The 18,436-nt window shown below is 37.3% G+C and overlaps 1 protein-coding gene across 1 annotated transcript in view; it reads left to right on the top strand.

Annotated features, from left to right (window-relative positions):
- Nucleotides 1-18,436, top strand: part of fam20ca (FAM20C golgi associated secretory pathway kinase a) — a 75,400-nt gene that overhangs the window by 39,371 nt on the left and 17,593 nt on the right. The window contains exon 4 of the mRNA XM_067376953.1: nt 13,048-13,140. Coding sequence (XP_067233054.1) covers nt 13,048-13,140 — 93 coding nt within the window. The remainder of the gene's footprint in view (nt 1-13,047; nt 13,141-18,436) is intronic.

The following is an 18,436-nucleotide window of genomic DNA, read 5'->3' as shown; positions in this document are numbered from 1 at the left end:
TTTTGAAGATAATTTGTTTCAAACTAAAAATTTTGACACAATGTAGAGTACTTGCTATGTATGTATGGAAACCAGCTATATTAATTTCTCATCCATTTTGTTCCGTTCTCTGCTTGTTGAACAAGACGCTCAGCGCCTCGTTACGCTCCTGGTGTTTTAAAAACGCGGCGCTCCCATTGAAAACATTTGGAAAAGTACGCTAGCCACTGAAAAAAAAAAAAAAAACGCTTTGGTGGACACACAGTGTGTTTACACTTGTACTTTGGTTCTCTTGGTTCTTTTTGTCTGTACCAAAGATAATGATACATTTAGTCCTGGTTCACTTAGGATGTGTTTACACTTGTACTTCAGTTCACTTGGTTCATTTGGTCCAGACCAAAAAAGAAAAGAAAAACATTTAGTCCTAGTACCGAACCTAAAGTCATGCCTAAATGTGCTCGCTGTATGTGCTTACATATGACTTATGAGGAGCTTATAAAATGTGTAAAGGAGTCAAAACAGGAAACAGGTATTAGAAAAACCAGGTGTGCTTGAGCATTCGGTCATTTTAGGCTCGCATCTTGTGACATCATCTCCTGGTTTTGGTTCGTTTCGATGTCTTTGGTCCATGTTGCGAATCATACCAGAGTTTGAAGCAGACACCAAGGGTCTTAGTCCGATTGTTTGGTGCGCATCAGCGTTCAGATGGCAGCGTTCACACTTATTCAAATGAATCCCACTAACAGAGCAATCGTACCAGAGTTCGTTTTAATTGAACCAAACCTAACCTGCTAAGTGTGAACACAGCCTTAGAGAGAACACGAAAGTCTTAAGTCAATGTTGACAGACTTGTTGAAGGTGACAGAAGGAAACACCTCAAGGCATGCTGGGTGGGAACTGCGACATGTAGTAAACACTGACAGAAGCTTGAATCTCCGCCCATTAGGAAGCTGCAGCCTGGGGAAAATGTCAATTATATTCTGTGAGAAATAGGTTTAGCATGGCAAGAGAGAGAGAAATTAAATCAATGTACTGTAATCTTCCTATGGCGCCTTAGGGCAATTCAAATTAAAAATCACAATGACCCTTAATTCTCTTAACCCTGAAATATAATTACTGCAGTAATTTGCACTGCTTCTAATTATCATATGTGTCTTAACGTACATGTTCAAGTCGTGAAGCAAAGTGTTTGCGACAAAACTGAAACATCTGCTCTTTTTGTTGCATCTCTGACATCAGCTATTGCAGGATCTACTCTGTACTAACCTCTTCACTATTTATTAATTACACTTTAAGGTCGGAGGCTTGCACATCCTTATGAAACTTAATTGCATCTCAGAGGTAAATTAGACTCTAAAAATCATTGCTGCATTAATTACACTGCTTAAGAAAATATGTCAAGTTTCACTGATTTCCAAACGTACCCAGTCCAGTTATCCAAACATATGCCAGGCATCATTCCAAACTTTTTTCATTTTTCGTGTAGCTTTCCTTTCTGACTAGAACAAAAACTATATCAGTGTGTACAACATATGCAACTAGGTTTAGATGGTTCCAAATATCTTATTTATCAATAAATGAAAACATTAGTTATCCATAATTCACTGAAAAATAACTAGCATTTTATGTATCAGCAATGGGCACACAAGATGAAAACAAAACAGAAAAAAACTGTCATACACTAGGAATGAAAGATTTGTTTGGCTATTCTCATAAGCTGATAAAACTGTATTATATGCTTTACGCTGGCTTATGTAAGCCCTGGGTAAGCCTTATGAAGACACAAAAGATTTTGGCCTTAAATTTTCTGGCCTTTTGCACAAATAAAGCTGTTATTCTATTGAGGTTTTCTCTTCTTTTGGCTTCTGAATCGTAGGATCTGTCAGTATGAATGACACTCCAGCCAATCTCTAATTCTCTGTCATTCTCAGAGGCGGCCTTTGCAATTCAGAGGAAACAGTTGGAGGCTCAACCGATGGGGGAAAAAAAATTAAATGAAACTAAAGCTGCCAGTAGGTGGCGGCAAATCACTGTCTTAACTAATGAGTCATTCAATCATTCAGTCAAACAATCCATTAAAAATGGCTGATTCATTCAGGGACAAAGCAAGTGACTGCATCCGAAAGCTTAGGCAGTGACTTGTTACCTCGCTGCCTTATCAGAAAATGACTTTTCAGGCAGCGTTTGCACACAAAGGTACTTACAAAATTGATTTCAGACAGACTTCTGAGACAGCTTAACGGTTTAATGATCTACAACAAAAAACAGCAAGCTTTGGTGATAGCTTAGCAAATATTTAATTGCTACAAAAGTAATTTCTTGTTAGAAATAGTGCTGATGTTCGGGAAAACATCACTCTATATCCTGAATTATAATCAAATAAATATAGGCTATAATTAATATTAAAAACAAGAAAAGAACTCACACAGGGACATTTTTTGCCCTATATATCTTGAATATTGGGTGAGTTTATATTAATTTCAGTGGCATTTTTGCCCCAAGCCCCAAAAATGACAAGGCATTAGACAAGGGCAAGCAGTATTAACGTCTGGATCTGTGCACAGCTGAATCATCAGACTAGGTAAGCAAGCAGGGACAATAGCGAAAAATGGCAGATGGAGCAATAATAACTGACATGATCCATGATATCATGATAATTTTAGTGATATTTGTAAATTGTTTTTCTAAATGTTTCGTTAGCATGTTGCTAATGTACTGTTAAATGTGGTTAAAGTTAACATCGTTTATTACTGTATTCATGGAGACAAGAGCAGTCGTTATTTTCATTTTTAAACACTTGCAGTCTGTATAATTCATAAACACAACTTCATTCTTTATAAATCTCTCCAACAGTGTGTAATGTTAGCTTTAGCCATGGAGCATAGCCTCAAACTCATCCAGAATCAATGTAAACATCCAAATAAACACTTTACTTACGCGATTAGACATGCTGCATGACGAACACTTTGTAAAGATCCATTTTGAGGGTTATATTAGCTGTGTGAACTTTGTTTATGCAGTGATAGAGTCAAGAGCTCGAGAGGGGGCGGAGAGCGCGAGCAATTAAAGGGGCCGCAGACTGAATCGGTGCATAGTTAATGATGCCCCAAAATAGGCAGTTAAAAAAAATGAATTAAAAAAAATCTATGGGGTATTTTGAGCTGAAACTTCACAGACACATTCAGGGGACACCTTAGACTTATATTACATCTTGTAAAAAAAAAAAAAACGTTCAATGGCACCTTTAAGGTACTAATATGCACCATTTAGGGGTAAGTAAGGTACAAAGATGTACCTTTTCACTTTTGTACCTTAGGGTACAGCCCCAGTGACAGCGTCGTACCTTTTTTTCTGACAGTGTTGCAAGGCCAGTTTTAAGAGAAATGGGTGAAACATAGCAAAGGCCGCTACTGGTCATTCTAATTCTTTTGTTTTACTGTTTGCTCTCTTGTATTTTTTTATACTTGATCTATACCTTTACTTTCTCTAGGTTTCCCTTATGTTTATTTTCAGCTGTTTCTCTCTTTCTCTCCTGACATGAAAGATGGTGAGCTCAGGTCAAACATGAGTTGCTAACCTGTTCCCTCCAGCACACAATACACAGTCTCTAACAATCAGTCCTGTCATTGGAGTGGTAACGATATCCCGGATTACGTCCGAATGATAGATCCCTCCTCTGAATCTGCCTGCATGAGTAAGGACATGATTGAAGGAGGTTCTGCGCAGGTGGGCTGAGCTCAGGAGCTCAGTTCTGTGTGTTTGAGAGCTGAGGGAGAATTCATGACCTGCTTAAAGGTTTCAGGTGTTGGTTACAGTGTTGAGGTGTTGCCCTCGGCCCCTCCGGCACTGACAGCACCACGGGTCACTGAGTTTGAGCAGGTGGCACTGACTTCTTAATACCTGTGGGAACCGCTGTGAGGTCACTGCAGAAGAGCAAAAACAAGAAAGAGGGAAAAACATTGGTGGGTTGAAGCTCTGGCACTCTCAATATTTGGTTTGGGATATCTGTGGTGGGATAAAACCATCTGTTGTGAGATTTAGCTGACTGACAGCTGTCACTACTCCGTTTTGAAATGCCATCATTATTTACTCATAACCCCTCGAACTTCCTAGTGAGGTTTCTATAAAACACTGTTATGCATTGACAATGATTGATTGTTGTTTTATGAATTACATCATTTTGTGATGTCTAGATTAATTATCTTTGGTCCAGATGCAGTCATCAATCTGCTTATACCTGATCCTTTTTTAATACACATTCTGGCCTATTCATGATTATTCATCAGTCTATGTTATTCTATAGAAGAAATGAAAATCATAGAGACCATTTCCAATCCAATCATTTCCAATGGATGAAACCGAGTCCTGTTGTACATTTTTACTTGTTGAATATCCTGTTTCACTCAGAAGTACATCACAATTTGGAAGTAAAATTGTAAAATGTAAAGAAAAATGCCTTTTTAGAATGTCTACTCTGTTCTGATTGGTCAGACGACTGAGTCTGTTGTGATTGTTCTACTCTACTTTGATTGTCAGATGGCCCAGTCTTTTGTGATTAGTCTACTCTGTCAATTTTTTGAAATTAAGATTTATACATCATCTGAAAGCTAAATAAATAAGCTTTCCATTGGTGTATGGTTTGTTAGGATAGAACAATATTTGGCCGAGATGCAATATTTAAAAATCTGAGGGTGCAAAAAAATCTAAATATTGAGAAAATCGAAGTTGAAGTCCAAATGAAGGACTTGAAGGACTTCCAAATGTCCTTATCAACGCATATCCAGTCACAAAAATACATTTTTGATATATTTACAGTATGAAATTTATGAAATATCTTCATGGAATATGATCTTTACTTCATATCCTAATGATTTTTGGCATAAAATAATAATTTTGACCCATACAATGTACTGTTGGCTATTGCTACAAATATTCCCATGCAATCACTGGTTTTGTGGTCCAAGGTCACATATTTTAGAGAATATTTGTCAAATTAAAAAAGGATTGAATTCATTAAATGAGATATGTACAAACAGTTTACAGGGTTTTTGGGTGCAGACCCTTGCTAAGGATTATTAAAGTAAATAAATCAATTGCATAGACTCTTAGACATCTAATGCCAAAATATTTCTCCTGAAAAGTGGCAAAAGCAATTAAAAAAAAAAAAAAAAAAATGGTTTTGCTTTAAAAACATATTTTGAGGAGTAGGAGAAGAGGGGACATTTCACACTGAATGTTGAATAAGTTAGCATCTCTCTTTGCTGATGTTGTGTTTTTCAGATCTCGCATACATTACTGTCCAAAACCTCAGTTGCAAAAAGATGATTCATACATTTATTTTCTTAAATTATGGTTTGGCTGTCTCAGTCACCTTAGTGACACTGCAAAAAATATATATAATTTAGTTAAAAGTCAATATTGTTTATGACTTCCATTCCATATTCCTTATTGTTTACTTAGAAGGCTTGTTTCCAGACCAGAGATTTTATTAGTATTTCAGTTTACAGCCAGTTCAGCATATTCTGTTCACATGGTATTTGTTTATCTGACTTATCCCCCACAACAAGACATCAAAACTAAAAGGACTTCTAAAGAGGATTAATTGATTAACTAGGCCATATGACCAATCAGAGGCCAATCACAATCATTTACTCACCCCTCATGTTGTTGCAAACCTGGGGGTGCATTTACCGAAAGCATCATTAGACAACTATGGACGTAAGTCCCATTGAATTCTATTGGTTACGGCAGAACTTGCGATCATAGACAAACAAGCGTGGTAATATGTAACATATACAAGATGGTGCTACATTAAGCCAATGTCGGCTGACTCCCAAGGGGGAAAAAAACCCCTAGGAGAAAAACCCAGCGTGCTAGCACTGGGAAAAAAAGTCCTAGGAAGGAAAAAACCTCTTGGAAGATATATATAATATATGTAAATGGATACGGAGATCAAAATCTGAATTATACATTTTTATTATAGAGATTAAAAATAGATTATATATATAAATATATGTAAGCGGATACAGGGATTAAAAATCTGAATTATAGATGCAGCCAGAACTGGATCTTTAGGCCCATTGTCTCCTGGGCTACGTTGTAGTCAGGTCCAGACACAGGTTTTCCATCTGATCTGGATACGGCCTGGATCCAGCACCCGGCAAACCTCAGGATAAGCAGAGAGACAGATATTAGCGTAGATGCCATTCTTATTCTGATGTACAGGTATATCTAGTGTTATAGGAAATGTTCTCGGTTCCGGCCGACCTAATTATTGCAGCGTAACAATCCTTTAACGGATTTGAAAAACGTTAATGTATTGATAATGTGTTATGTGTATGCAAGAGCAAAGAGATGTGTTTATAGTCTAGATTTAAACTGACAGAGTGTGTCTGCTTCCCGAACAATGCTAGGAAGATTGTTCCAGAGTTTAGGTGCTAAATAGGAAAAGGATCTGCCGCCTTCAGTTGATTTTGATATTCTGGGTATCATCAACTGGCCTGAATTCTGAGATCGCAATAAACGTGAATAAACGTGTGACCACCCCTTTCTTATGTGGAACACAAAATAAGATATTTTGAAGAATGCTCAGTCTGCACTTCCCTTGTACAAAAAAAGTAGATGAAGCAAAATGAGGGCGAGTTAATGTGCGGCCACATTTGCAGAAACATTCCCAGCCAAAACAATGTCCATTGTCTATTGTCAGTAGAGTAGCGATGCATGACGCACAACTCACAACTCACACTTTCAAACCAAGCAGCTTTCTGTTGGTCAATGAAGCGACCAACTTGCGAAATCTGCATGGGGAAAGCTTTCGTTTTCACACAAAATTCACAATCGCATGGATTTCTATTGAAATGACACGATTTCACAGACAAAAAAAATGTAAATGTGACCTCAGAATTTTCATTTAGAGGTGAACTGTACCTTTAACTCTTTCCCCGCCAGTGTTTTCTGAAAAAGTTTCCAGCCAGCACCAGCATTTTTTTATCATATTCACAAAACTTTTATGGCCCCCAGAATATTTTGTTGTGTGAATATGTAAACATTCAAGATCAAAAGAAAAAACAGAGCTTCTGCTTTAAAAAAAAAAAAAAAAAAAAAATGTTTTATTCTAGCTTCTTTCATTTTTTATTTTTCCTTCAAACAAAAAGCTAAGAAAATCATGTTTTTGTCAAAAACTTTCTCCAAGTCGGATTCAGAATGATGATCAAAACATAGATGGAGTAGCATCTCAGTCCTGTACGTCTTCCGACATTTTTTCTCAAATAACATTAGGCAGTTTTGATTTATATGCTGTTGAATGTTTTATGATCACATTAGCTTAATTGTGCATAATCAACTTCTATCCACTTCTTCTGCTTTACGCAGAACTTCATCTTCACTTGTTTTTGAATAAGAAGATGCTGTACTCTTTCAGAAGATGTGAAAACACAGAAAGTCGGTGTATAAATTAGTAACTGCCTTTTAAACATGCTCCTTTACAAGTATAGTGGAACCAGGCACATACATGTTTGTGTTTTCTGGCTCGGCCTCAAGCTCTTAATGTGATTGCTGTTCAGATGATGGATGCGTCATGTTATGGAAATGTGACAGTTTCAGGTGGCTTCTGTCATGATTTGTCATCTCCACTACCATGTGTTGGCTGCTCGTCAAAGCCATCTGCCAGAAAACAAAGCCTGTTGTGTTTGCATTTGTTTGTTAATTCGTTTGCCATTTATTTGTTGTTTGTAAAGTATTTAACATCAGTTTTTCTGCACATCTAAGTGACAGGAGCTAAAACCAAAATTCTCTGCGGCAATATCAATTAGACTGCTCTGCTATGCGGTGATATGTTTTATGTCAGGATTGTCACAGATTGTCCTTGAGGGGTTCTCAGCAGGCTGCCGTTTAACTGTGAGGTGACCTCTTTCTGTTTACCTGTGCGGACGGGGGACTCGTGTATCTCTTTTGAGCGACACACATATTGCTGCCTCTTGGCAAACAACAAATACGTAGGCTGTCTCCTGCTTTTATTGGCAATGAGATTTATATCAACATAATTGATCTGCCCGTTCTTCAGCAGAAAAAGCACATTAATATGGCTCGACCGCTGAGCGATACACCCACCAGCCCCTAGAGCCATGAGCTGTCACATGTCAAGCTGCCAGGACTTCTTCCCAGATTGGAGGCTGCATGCAGGGTCAGGGTGACCGTGGCAACTGTCCTGCCAATCACAGCCCAGTAAGAGACAACAGCGCATCCAGAAAAGTGCTCTGAGCACTTTTAACCACAGCACAAGGTGCTGGAGACATACTATGTCAAGAGCATCTGAAAAAAACGTCATTTGTGTTTTGTTTATGGGGGATGGGAAGGCATAATGAGAAACAAAAAGCATCAACTATTTTGCATGTTAGGTATGAAATTGAATCACTTTCCATCATATTATCCTTATCATCATATTATATTCATAAATATACAGATATACATATCATCTCAAAGTCATTTCTATTCATCTTTCAGAGTCGTGCCTAACACACTTGTTCTGACATGTGCGTTGGTGTTGCAGATCTGGCCTGTTTTATTCCCCTTTTCTCAATCTTTGAATGATTTCCTGTCTTCTTTTGACTATGTTGCTGAAGATGGTTAAAACACAAAAAAATAGGGTAATAAATAATCACTTTCTTTCTTCTGCGGAGTACAAAAGAAGGTACAGCTTCAACTGAAAGTCGGTAGGGTCCTGAACATCTTTGGACCCCATTGACCCTTGTTAAAAAGAAGTTCTGTGCATACTTTAAAGAGTACTTATCATGGAAGTAAAATACTTTAAAAATGTACACTTAAGTGCAAACTAAATTGACACTTAATTGTATGTTAATTGCAATTAAATGAAATGTATTTTAAATTTATATTAAAAATGCTGTTAGTTGAGTACTTTTTTGACCCACTTAAGCAGGACTTAAATACATCTTTATATGTAATTTCATAATTACTTCTATTGTCTTTGAAATAGTTACTGCTGGATGTACTGACAAGCATTTATGGTCACCTAAAATATGCTTTAATGTAATTTCTATTGAAACTATTTTTAATTGCACATTTATAATGATGAATTGCAGTCAATACATTTAGAATATATTAACTTTAAAAGTAATAACAAATTACAGTTATAATCAAATACTTTGCATGTTCTTTTAGTATGTTAGTCAACACATAAAAATAAGTGCACTTCTTTAAACCATGAGAGAAAAAGCATAATGATTTAAAAGCTACTTTATAGTAAAACTTTTAATTTGACATTATTACAAAGTAAACTTTTTAAAAGTCTACTAAAGTGTGTTAAGAAACATGCCCCTGGTTTCACAGACAAGGCTTAAGCTGGTCCCAGACTAAAATGCATTTTAATTGAAAGCAACTTGCACTGAAATATGTCAGAGCCATTGTTTTGTCTCAAGATCCACACCAGTAATGTTTTTTTTCTAAGGCACGTTTATAAAAGCTACTTAAATGCCCTAAATGAAATCAGGCCTAATCCTAGTTTAGCCTAAGCTAAACTGTGTGAAACCGGGCCATAGTCATGAATGTGTACTTAAGTGGCCTTTCATTGCATTTATATTATATAATCTGCAAGTTTGTTTTTTAAGATTTGAATTACTCGACAAGATCAAATAAGATTCATAGATTAAAAAACATTGAGACATTTTTCCAAAATATCTTCTTTTGTGTTCCAAAGAAAGTCGTACAGGTTTGAAACAACATCAGGGTGAGCAAGTAATGGCATTGCCTATAACAGACCTATGGACACACACTGGCTGAATTAAATCCCACTCTGTAGTTTAGGTGGTAGTATGTGACACTTCAGTCACTTCCTGTGTGACTCATTGCATTCTGGACCAAAAGCTTTACCCCCCATTCCCTCTCCAGAGAGGATCGCTGGAATCAGCAGTACACTTTAGGCCTCATCTGGCACATAAAAATCCATTAGTTCCTTTTTGATCCAGGAAATTGAGTGGATCATAATGGTGCAGGAGGATTTCAGAGCGAAAAGCTTGCTTTGTCCCTCAAATGAAAATATATGAAGTCAAAGAATGTAGTTTCCATTAGTGTTTTGACAGTGGTGAGGGAAGAAGATATAAGCAGCACTTAGAGTTAATGGCTGGATGAAAATGGGAATTTGGGGACTAAAAAGTTAATATAATAGCGTATGATATTGAGGTCTGGTGGCTGGAGTTTTTGTAAAGAGCAGGAAAGAAAAATCACTAACTAGTTTTCCTAGACAAATATGAGATTATAAGTAGATGGATTATTCTCCTGAGTAAAAGACCCCAGTATTCTCACATTATTCCCCTTTGGGGTTTCAAAAGAGGTGCCTCAAACTGTGTTCGGATTTGCCAAGAGACCAAAGTTCACATTTTAAAATGATCTCAAAGATTTCTCATCAAGATTTATTAAGACCACATAATCTAAGTTCCTGATCCACATTCATTTTATACCACTATGAATGATTAATTTGTGATTCATTTGAATTTCTCCAGAGGAGAAATATCCTGGCTGAGTCAAAGTTGATACTTAGATTAGACTCTATTCAGTTATGAACAACCTGTAGGCAATCCAGTTTTCCCTCTATGTCCACTAAAAACTGAAGTGTTGTGGGCCAAGATTAGCCTAGCATAGCTGGCACTGATTTACCGTTTTCTAAGATCACTCCGTCATACTTCCAGGAAAGATCTTACAGTTGTTTCAGGGGAGCGCCATGTAAGAGTTACCATGAGCTGTTGAGAACAATATCATTGTAGGTGGTTTACAGTTAAGATCTATGGTTTAGTCCATGTCTGTCTGGAATCTATGGCTTTTTTTCCTGCGCCTGTCTGTCTGAGTCTTGTAATCTGTCTGTCTGAACGCATAGGTACGTGGAGAGAACATGCACCTGCAGTTTGTTCCCTGCCAAAATCTTTTCTGTACACACACACATCACTTTAGTTGCTGATCCAGCCATGCGGGCCACTCGGCAGACGTCCATGTTGTCTGTTTGCTAATGTCACAGCTAACTGAAACTAGCATAGCACTACAGACTGCTGGAAGCCGCTTTTTTCTTTCGCTGCAGGCAAATTGCTTTTGATTGACAAGTCAAATAATTGCATTTACATTTGTAATATGTAATGCAGTGTGATTAAATGTTAATAGAATAACAACTCTAAATTGAATCCAGTTTTGTGTATAAATGTTTAGATTTTCTGACCAAATAATTAAGAAGAAGCTGCACTACAGTATATCTGCAGTATTTTCTGTTTTATACTGGACATTATGGTAAATAGTAGGTCACCCAGCTGTTTCATGAATACGGATATATATAGCCTACTGCATAATGCAGAAAGAGCAAGCATAGTATGGGAGTATGTTATGCTAAAAATTGCCTAATAACATAGGAGCAATGCCAGCTATGATTTTAACATATTTTATACATACAGTGGTGTCCAAAAGTGATGTTGACAAGAATATGTAATCATATTACGTTGTTGTGATTGGAGTCAATTGTTTTATTTGCGCAATGAAACATGCCAAATTGTGAGGGCATAATTTTTTGCCATGGCTGTCATACAAAGAAATTATGAACACCATCAGCAACTGATTATGTTGTAGTCTATGAAAGCTTTGTCCTGTGAGCATTTTTTTCTATGCATTTGTTTGCATAGTAAAATAAAAAACTGTAGCTGTAGTTTGCCAAATAATTTTGTCAGAAAATACCTTAACCAAAGTTTCGTGTTTAGTTTTTCCCAAAATTTAAAATATTTAAAAATATATAAAATATGTTTTATATTAATTTGTAGGGTCATGCAAACAAATATAATCACTTTTGGCTACTACTGTACATATTTCATTCTCACGATTTGATTTGACAGCTAAAATGAAAAATTTGATTACAAATTCAAAATTTCTTCTTAAACCTGCGGCATTGAAGTTATCTGAAATCGCATACTACTGTATTGGCCGTGTGTTTTTAGCCAGCTGAAAACGCTAGGCGCTCTGCTTAAAATGCCTATCTGTGTGCGCTTGAGAGCGCTTCTGCAGCGCAGCGTTTTTTTCCGTTGAGACGCTTTGTTGCTATGATACGGAATATCCACGGCACTCTTACTTATAACTGATTTTGCAGGGAATTTGTTTCAGACTAAAAATGTTCACACAATGTGGAATTACTTGCTATGTATGTTCGGAAACCAGCAATATTAATTTCTCATTCATGTTGTTTCGTTCTCTGTTTGTTGATGTTGTTGTACAGCAAGAATGTTGTGACGGTTGGCCGGTGTTGTATTTGTCCCGCCCCTCCTCCACTCTGATTGGACGGCTGTTTAAAAAGTGACAGTGATGAGCGCAGCGTTTTACTCCAAGTTGAACATTCTTCATCTCGAGGCGACCGGTAAAAAACGCCGAACTCTCAGCGCTTGAGCGTGAAAAAGACGCTCAGCGCCTCGTTACGCTCCTGTCGTTTAAAAAATGCGGCGTTCCCATTGAAAACAATTGAGAAAGTACGCTAGCAGCTGGAAAAACGCTTTGGTGGACACACAGCCTAAGTTCCATACTATATAGTAGGCGAAAAATAGCATATGACAAAATCAGTATGTCTGAATTTAAAGTATTCATAAAACAGTAGGCAAAAAGTCCTCAGATGACCTACTACTTCCGGCAAGATTCTGAAGTATGCATACGCTGGACACTTAACTATCCCATGAGGCCACGGGAGAGGATTTGTGAATGACAGTGAAGTGACGCAAATGACGCCATAAATCACCTGACAGTGACAACAAGGCAGATGTAGTTCTTCTGGATTGGACACAATAATACTAGAACATACTTTTTAGTGGTCGTTAAGTCATTACTTATTCGAAATAAGACAAAAGAGTGTGCGATTTTGTACGCAGCCATACTTTTTAGAATGAAGTATACGGTATAAGTTGCACACAGTAAGCAAGTTTTGCATTCTGAAGCTGTTAGGTGGAAAACAAATCTGCTGTAGTTCATGTGCTAACTATATCTCTGATTCAGCTCATTGCCTAACAAGCACTAACTTGTTTGTGTACTCTTTTCCTCTAGACAAACCAGAGAACAGGAGACACCCCCAGACTTCTTCTACTTCTCTGACTTTGAGCGACACAATGCAGAGATCGCTGCATTTCATCTGGACAGGTAAGACTAAAACACCTGCAGAGAGAAAGAGAGAGTTATTTGCAGGCCAGTGGGAGAGTTTCGGATGAGGTATTTTTGGCCAAAGTGTGTTTACGAATTTTCTAGTTAAAGGGGATCTATTATGCCCCTTTTCACAAGATATAAGTCCCTGGTGTCCACAGAATGTATCTGTGAAGTTTCAGCTCAAAATACCCCCACAGATCATTTATTATAGCTTGTCAAATTTGCCCCCATTTAGGTGTGAGCAAAATCACACCATTTTTGTCGGTGTCCCTTTAAATGCAAATGAGCTGCTGCTCCCAGCCCCCTTTCCAGAAGAGGGAGGAGCCTTAACAGCTCACGCTTCGGTTGCTCGACAACAACAAAGCTGGAGAATCTCACGCAGCCAAAATGAGGATTGTCAGTACCGGTGTTCAGCCTTACATTGATCAAACCAGAGTTGGACACTGATGGAGAGAATAGTTGAATAATTTTAAAAAAGTAATGAAAATTAAAAAACCTATACCTGCATAGAATTACATCTATAATTGATTTCTATAGTTACATCTATAATAATTACACTGTTGACCCTTCCCTTACCACACCCACCCTTAACCCCAACCATACCACCAACCTGTCCCTAACCTTACCATATCCCACCTCAATAGCAACACGAATCATGAACACAATAAATATCAGTACAATGTACAAACCTGATTCCAAAAAAGTTGGGACACTGTACAAATTGTGAATAAAAACAGAATGCAATGATGTGGAATTTTCAATATTTTATTCAGAATACAACATAGATGACATATCAAATGTTTAAACTGAGAAAATGTATCATTTTAAGGAAAAAATAAGTTGATTTTAAATTTTATGGCATCAACACATCTCAAAAAAGTTGGGACACGGCCATGTTTACCACTGTGTGGCATTCCCTCTTCTTTTTATAACAGTCTGCAAACGTCTGGGGACTGAGGAGACAAGTTGCTCAAGTTTAGGAATAGGAATGTTGTCCCATTCTTGTCTAATACAGGCTTCTAGTTGCTCAACTGTTTAGGTCTTCTTTGTCGCATCTTCCTCTTTATGATGCACCAAATGTTTTCTATGGGTGAAAGATCTGGACTGCAGGCTGGCCATTTCAGTACCCGGATCCTTCTTCTACACAGCCATGATGATGTAATTGATGCAGTATGTGGTCTGGCATTGTCATGTTGGAAAATGCAAGGTCTTCCCTGAAAGAGACGGTGTCTTGATGGGAGCAGATGTTGTTCTAGAACTTGGATATACCTTTCAGCATTGATGGTGCCTTTCCAGATGTGTAAGCTGTCCATGCCACACGCACTCATGCAACCCCATACCACCAGAGATGCAGGCTTCTGAACTGAGCGCTGATAACAAATAGGGTTGTCCTTGTCCTCTTTAGTCCGGATGACATGGCTTCCCAGTTTTCCAAAAAGAACTTCAAATTTTGATTCGTCTGACCACAGAACAGTTTTCCACTTTGCCACAGTCCATTTTAAATGAGCCTTGGCCCAGAGAAAACGCTTGTGCTTCTGGATCATGTTTAGATATGTCTTCTTTTTGACTTATAGAGTTTTAGCCGGCAACGGCGAATGGCACGGTGGATTGTGTTCACCGACAATGTTTTCTGGAAGTATTCCTGAGCCCATGTTGTGATTTCCATTACAGTAGCATTCCTGTATGTGATGCAGTGCTGTCTAAGGGCCCGAAGATCACGGGAATTCAGTAAGGTTTTTCAGCCTTGACCCTTACGCACAGAGATTGTCTCTGAATCTTTGGATGATATTATGCACTGTAGATGATAATAACGTCAAACTCTTAAATTTTTCTCTGAAAAACTCCTTTCTGATATCCACTATTTTTCACCGCAGCATTGGGGGAATTGGTGATCCTCTGCCCATCTTGACTTCTGAGAGACACTGCCACTCTGAGAGGCTCTTTTTATACCCAATCATGTTGCCAATTGACCTAATAAGTTGCAAATTGCTCCTCCAGTTGTTCCTTATATGTACATTTAACTTTTCTGGCCTCTTATTGCTACCTGTCCCAACTTTCTTGGAATGTGTAGCTCTCATGAAATCCAAAATGAGCCAATATTTGGCTTGACATTTGAAAATGTCTCACTTTCAAGATTTTATATGTTATCTATGTTCTATTGTGAATAAATATAAGTTCATGAGATTTGTAAATGATTGCATTCCTTTTTTATTCATTATTACAATTTGTACAGTGTCCCAACTTTTTTGGAATCGGATTTGTAAAAACACGTATGTACACAATAAGTGCATTGTATCAACTGATTAATTCTTCATGTCACATAGTAATTAAAGACACTTAATATAAAGCAGGTCCACATAAATAGCTGATCCAATGTTTTTGTTGGTTGTATTCCTTATTTTCTTGTATATTTGACTGTTTCAGAGACAAACTGGTACCATCTGAATAACAATGAGATCATGTGACCTTAAGCATTGCCAAGAATTTATGATTAGCTTCCCACTGTGTTTACTTTATGTTTACTCTGCCTTTATCTTTGTCTGACAGAAATGTTTGGAGGCGTTTAGATATGACAGGTCTGTTATTTTGATTTTAGGTGTATGACATTAATGATACATTTGGAAGAGACAATATCAGATTTTCAATGAATTTGACAATGTCATCAGTATTGTCTGAACTTATTATTTCCCACTTTTCACCCATTATTCTTAGAAATATTTATTTTACTTTGCTAAGACAAGCATCACTTTTACTTTTACTTTTTGCTCATACTTATGGTTATGGGTTTAAAAATATATAACTTAATAAACTAATTATGTTACATAGATATTTTTGTGGAACTTTATGTAAGTTTTGTGTCACTGACTCTTTTGCCTCCGAAGCTGAAGCTTCATGTTTGGCTCACAGACATTTTGTGAAATTGTAGACCTTTTATGTTATTGTTATTATGTGGCATAGGGGTATTTACACAGCAATCAATAATGTATCTTGCACCTGAATGTAACATTATAACATAAAATTGTCTCAATAGTTTTAATTATTAGGGGCCAAGCACTGTTAGTTATCTTAATCCGTTAGTTTATGCTAATAACTTTTGAACCGATAAGGGCTAGAAACAAAATTATTTTATTTTTTTATGATTCAGTTGCACCCTATGACGTCATTTTCCATCATAAAAAATTTCTCGAATAATGCACTGACAAATTCAACAAAGAGCACTTAAAAATGGATGCAAGGCTATATCTTTGCAACACTTTAGCGTATTGAGATTGGGTCTGGGTACGTCATCACAAGCATGAACCGAGGCTACTTGCAGCTTTTTGGGACAGCGCCACCTACTGGTCTGGAGATATGAAAATGGTAATTTTTGCTTATAACTTCTGAACGGTTTGTCCAAAAATCATCTCTTTTGATTCAGTGTGGCATACTGAGTCAAATGATAACCATTTTTTCCATGTCGGCCATTTTGGATATTGGCCATTTTGAATTTTGTCATAAAATGCAGTATTTTACGGACACATTAGCATATAATTATGAAACGTAATATATGTGTCATTAGCACCATGCCCTGAAGGTACTCAAAAAGTTTCGAGACAGTGGCACCTTGTGGTCAAATATTATAATGGACTCACCAAAAATGCTAATAGTTTTTTTTTTTGTTTGTTTTTTTTTAAACTAAATACAGAGAACAATGTTACCAATTACATCTTGTTCGGCCAAAATTGCTGTCTGCCATTTTGAATGTCTTTGAAAACCTACTTTTTTTAACTCCTCCTATACATTCGTCCAGTTTTCACCAAAATCTCAAATTATAAAATAAGCTCAAATTATCATGAGACCATGCCTACAAAAAGATATTAAACGCTTTTTGATTGACCTAGCTGTTCACGAATAATGCCTCAACAAAATTGTTGGCATGATGCCAAGCTGATTCTGAGGCTGTAACTCTGCAACCCTTTTGCATATTGACACCAAACTTTGTACATGTCATTGTCACCTCACACTGGCCACACAACACTAATTTGGTAACAACGCCACCTATTGGTCAAAAGTTATAAACCGTTAAATCATATTATTAGTGGCTGTATTTGTGATTTTTCAGCCTTTTTGCCTAAAATAATCTAAAAATGTCTTTGATTATTCATTATTTAAGTCTAATAACTCCTAATTATGCTTCATAATGTACAATCAACAGAAAAAGCGACATATAGGCTGATAAAATCCAGAAGCAGCACCTACATTGTTATTTTGCTATATAAATAATGAGCACATCTGAATTCCAGTGAAGCACTGTTTTTCAGTAAATAAATTAAATAAATAGCAAAGTTATTAAGAAAATCCATTACTTATTTGAAAGTATTACTTGGATGTTATGTTGTAAATTCAACAACTCTGGTAGTCTTACAGTGTATTAGCCTGCTTGACGGCTCATTCAAACCCCATTCAACCAGTAGCCTTTAAGAGGAAATTCCCCTCACAGAGACCTTCAGTTTGGCTTTCTCCCAGTTATTTCACTGAAAACACCTGTAGGGCTCTGATACTGTTCTGGAATGGATGTGGGCAGGGGAAAAGAAACCATAACCACACACACACAAACACATCTCCACATCTCACATTTATGCACGAGAGCGCCGTTGTGATGTCAGAAAGCCAAACCAACTCTTATTATATTCCCGCCACTCTGCGCATGTCACTCAAGACTTTTGGACAACGGCCTGAAAAGCACTTAGTGCGATAGAGTCGATACACCTTACAGTTACTCCGAGAGTAACAAGGTGCATGTGAGTGCAGTCAGAAGTCAGAAGAAACTCCCCGCTGACTTTAACAAGAAGTCCCACAGAGAAAGGCTTTGTGAAGTCAGAGAGCTAATTGAGTTTGTGAGACTCACTTGATTTCCTCCAGAACGCTGTTGCTGTCATGTCCATGATGTATTTTATTTAGGAGAGAAAAAAAGCACAGTATGATATGCCAATTTATTGTCGGCTGAGTAATAACGCTGAGAGGATGTTTGCTGTTGAAATATTATATTGATATTCCATTAGCATGAGAGCATGTGGAAACAATTGAATTTTACAAGAAATGTTGTGCTACTAAAGTATGTTTTCAGTGCATAAACCTCTTTCACCGGTCGGTTCCTCGCTGTTATAGCATATTTCCACAAATGTCTGTTCCTAGAATGCGGTGTTTCCACACTAGGCTCTTTGTCGCCTGCGTCCAGAGTGACTTTGCAACTTGCAACCCCTGAGTGGTTTCATCTCAAAGGCTTGGGTTTCTGTCTCTCAGGGGCCGGGAG

The sequence above is a fragment of the Chanodichthys erythropterus genome, chromosome 3, assembly GCF_024489055.1.
Source record: "Chanodichthys erythropterus isolate Z2021 chromosome 3, ASM2448905v1, whole genome shotgun sequence".
Lineage (NCBI taxonomy): Eukaryota > Metazoa > Chordata > Actinopteri > Cypriniformes > Xenocyprididae > Chanodichthys > Chanodichthys erythropterus.
Note: the sequence above shows the minus strand (reverse complement) of the source record. Positions and strands in the feature narration are given on the sequence as shown.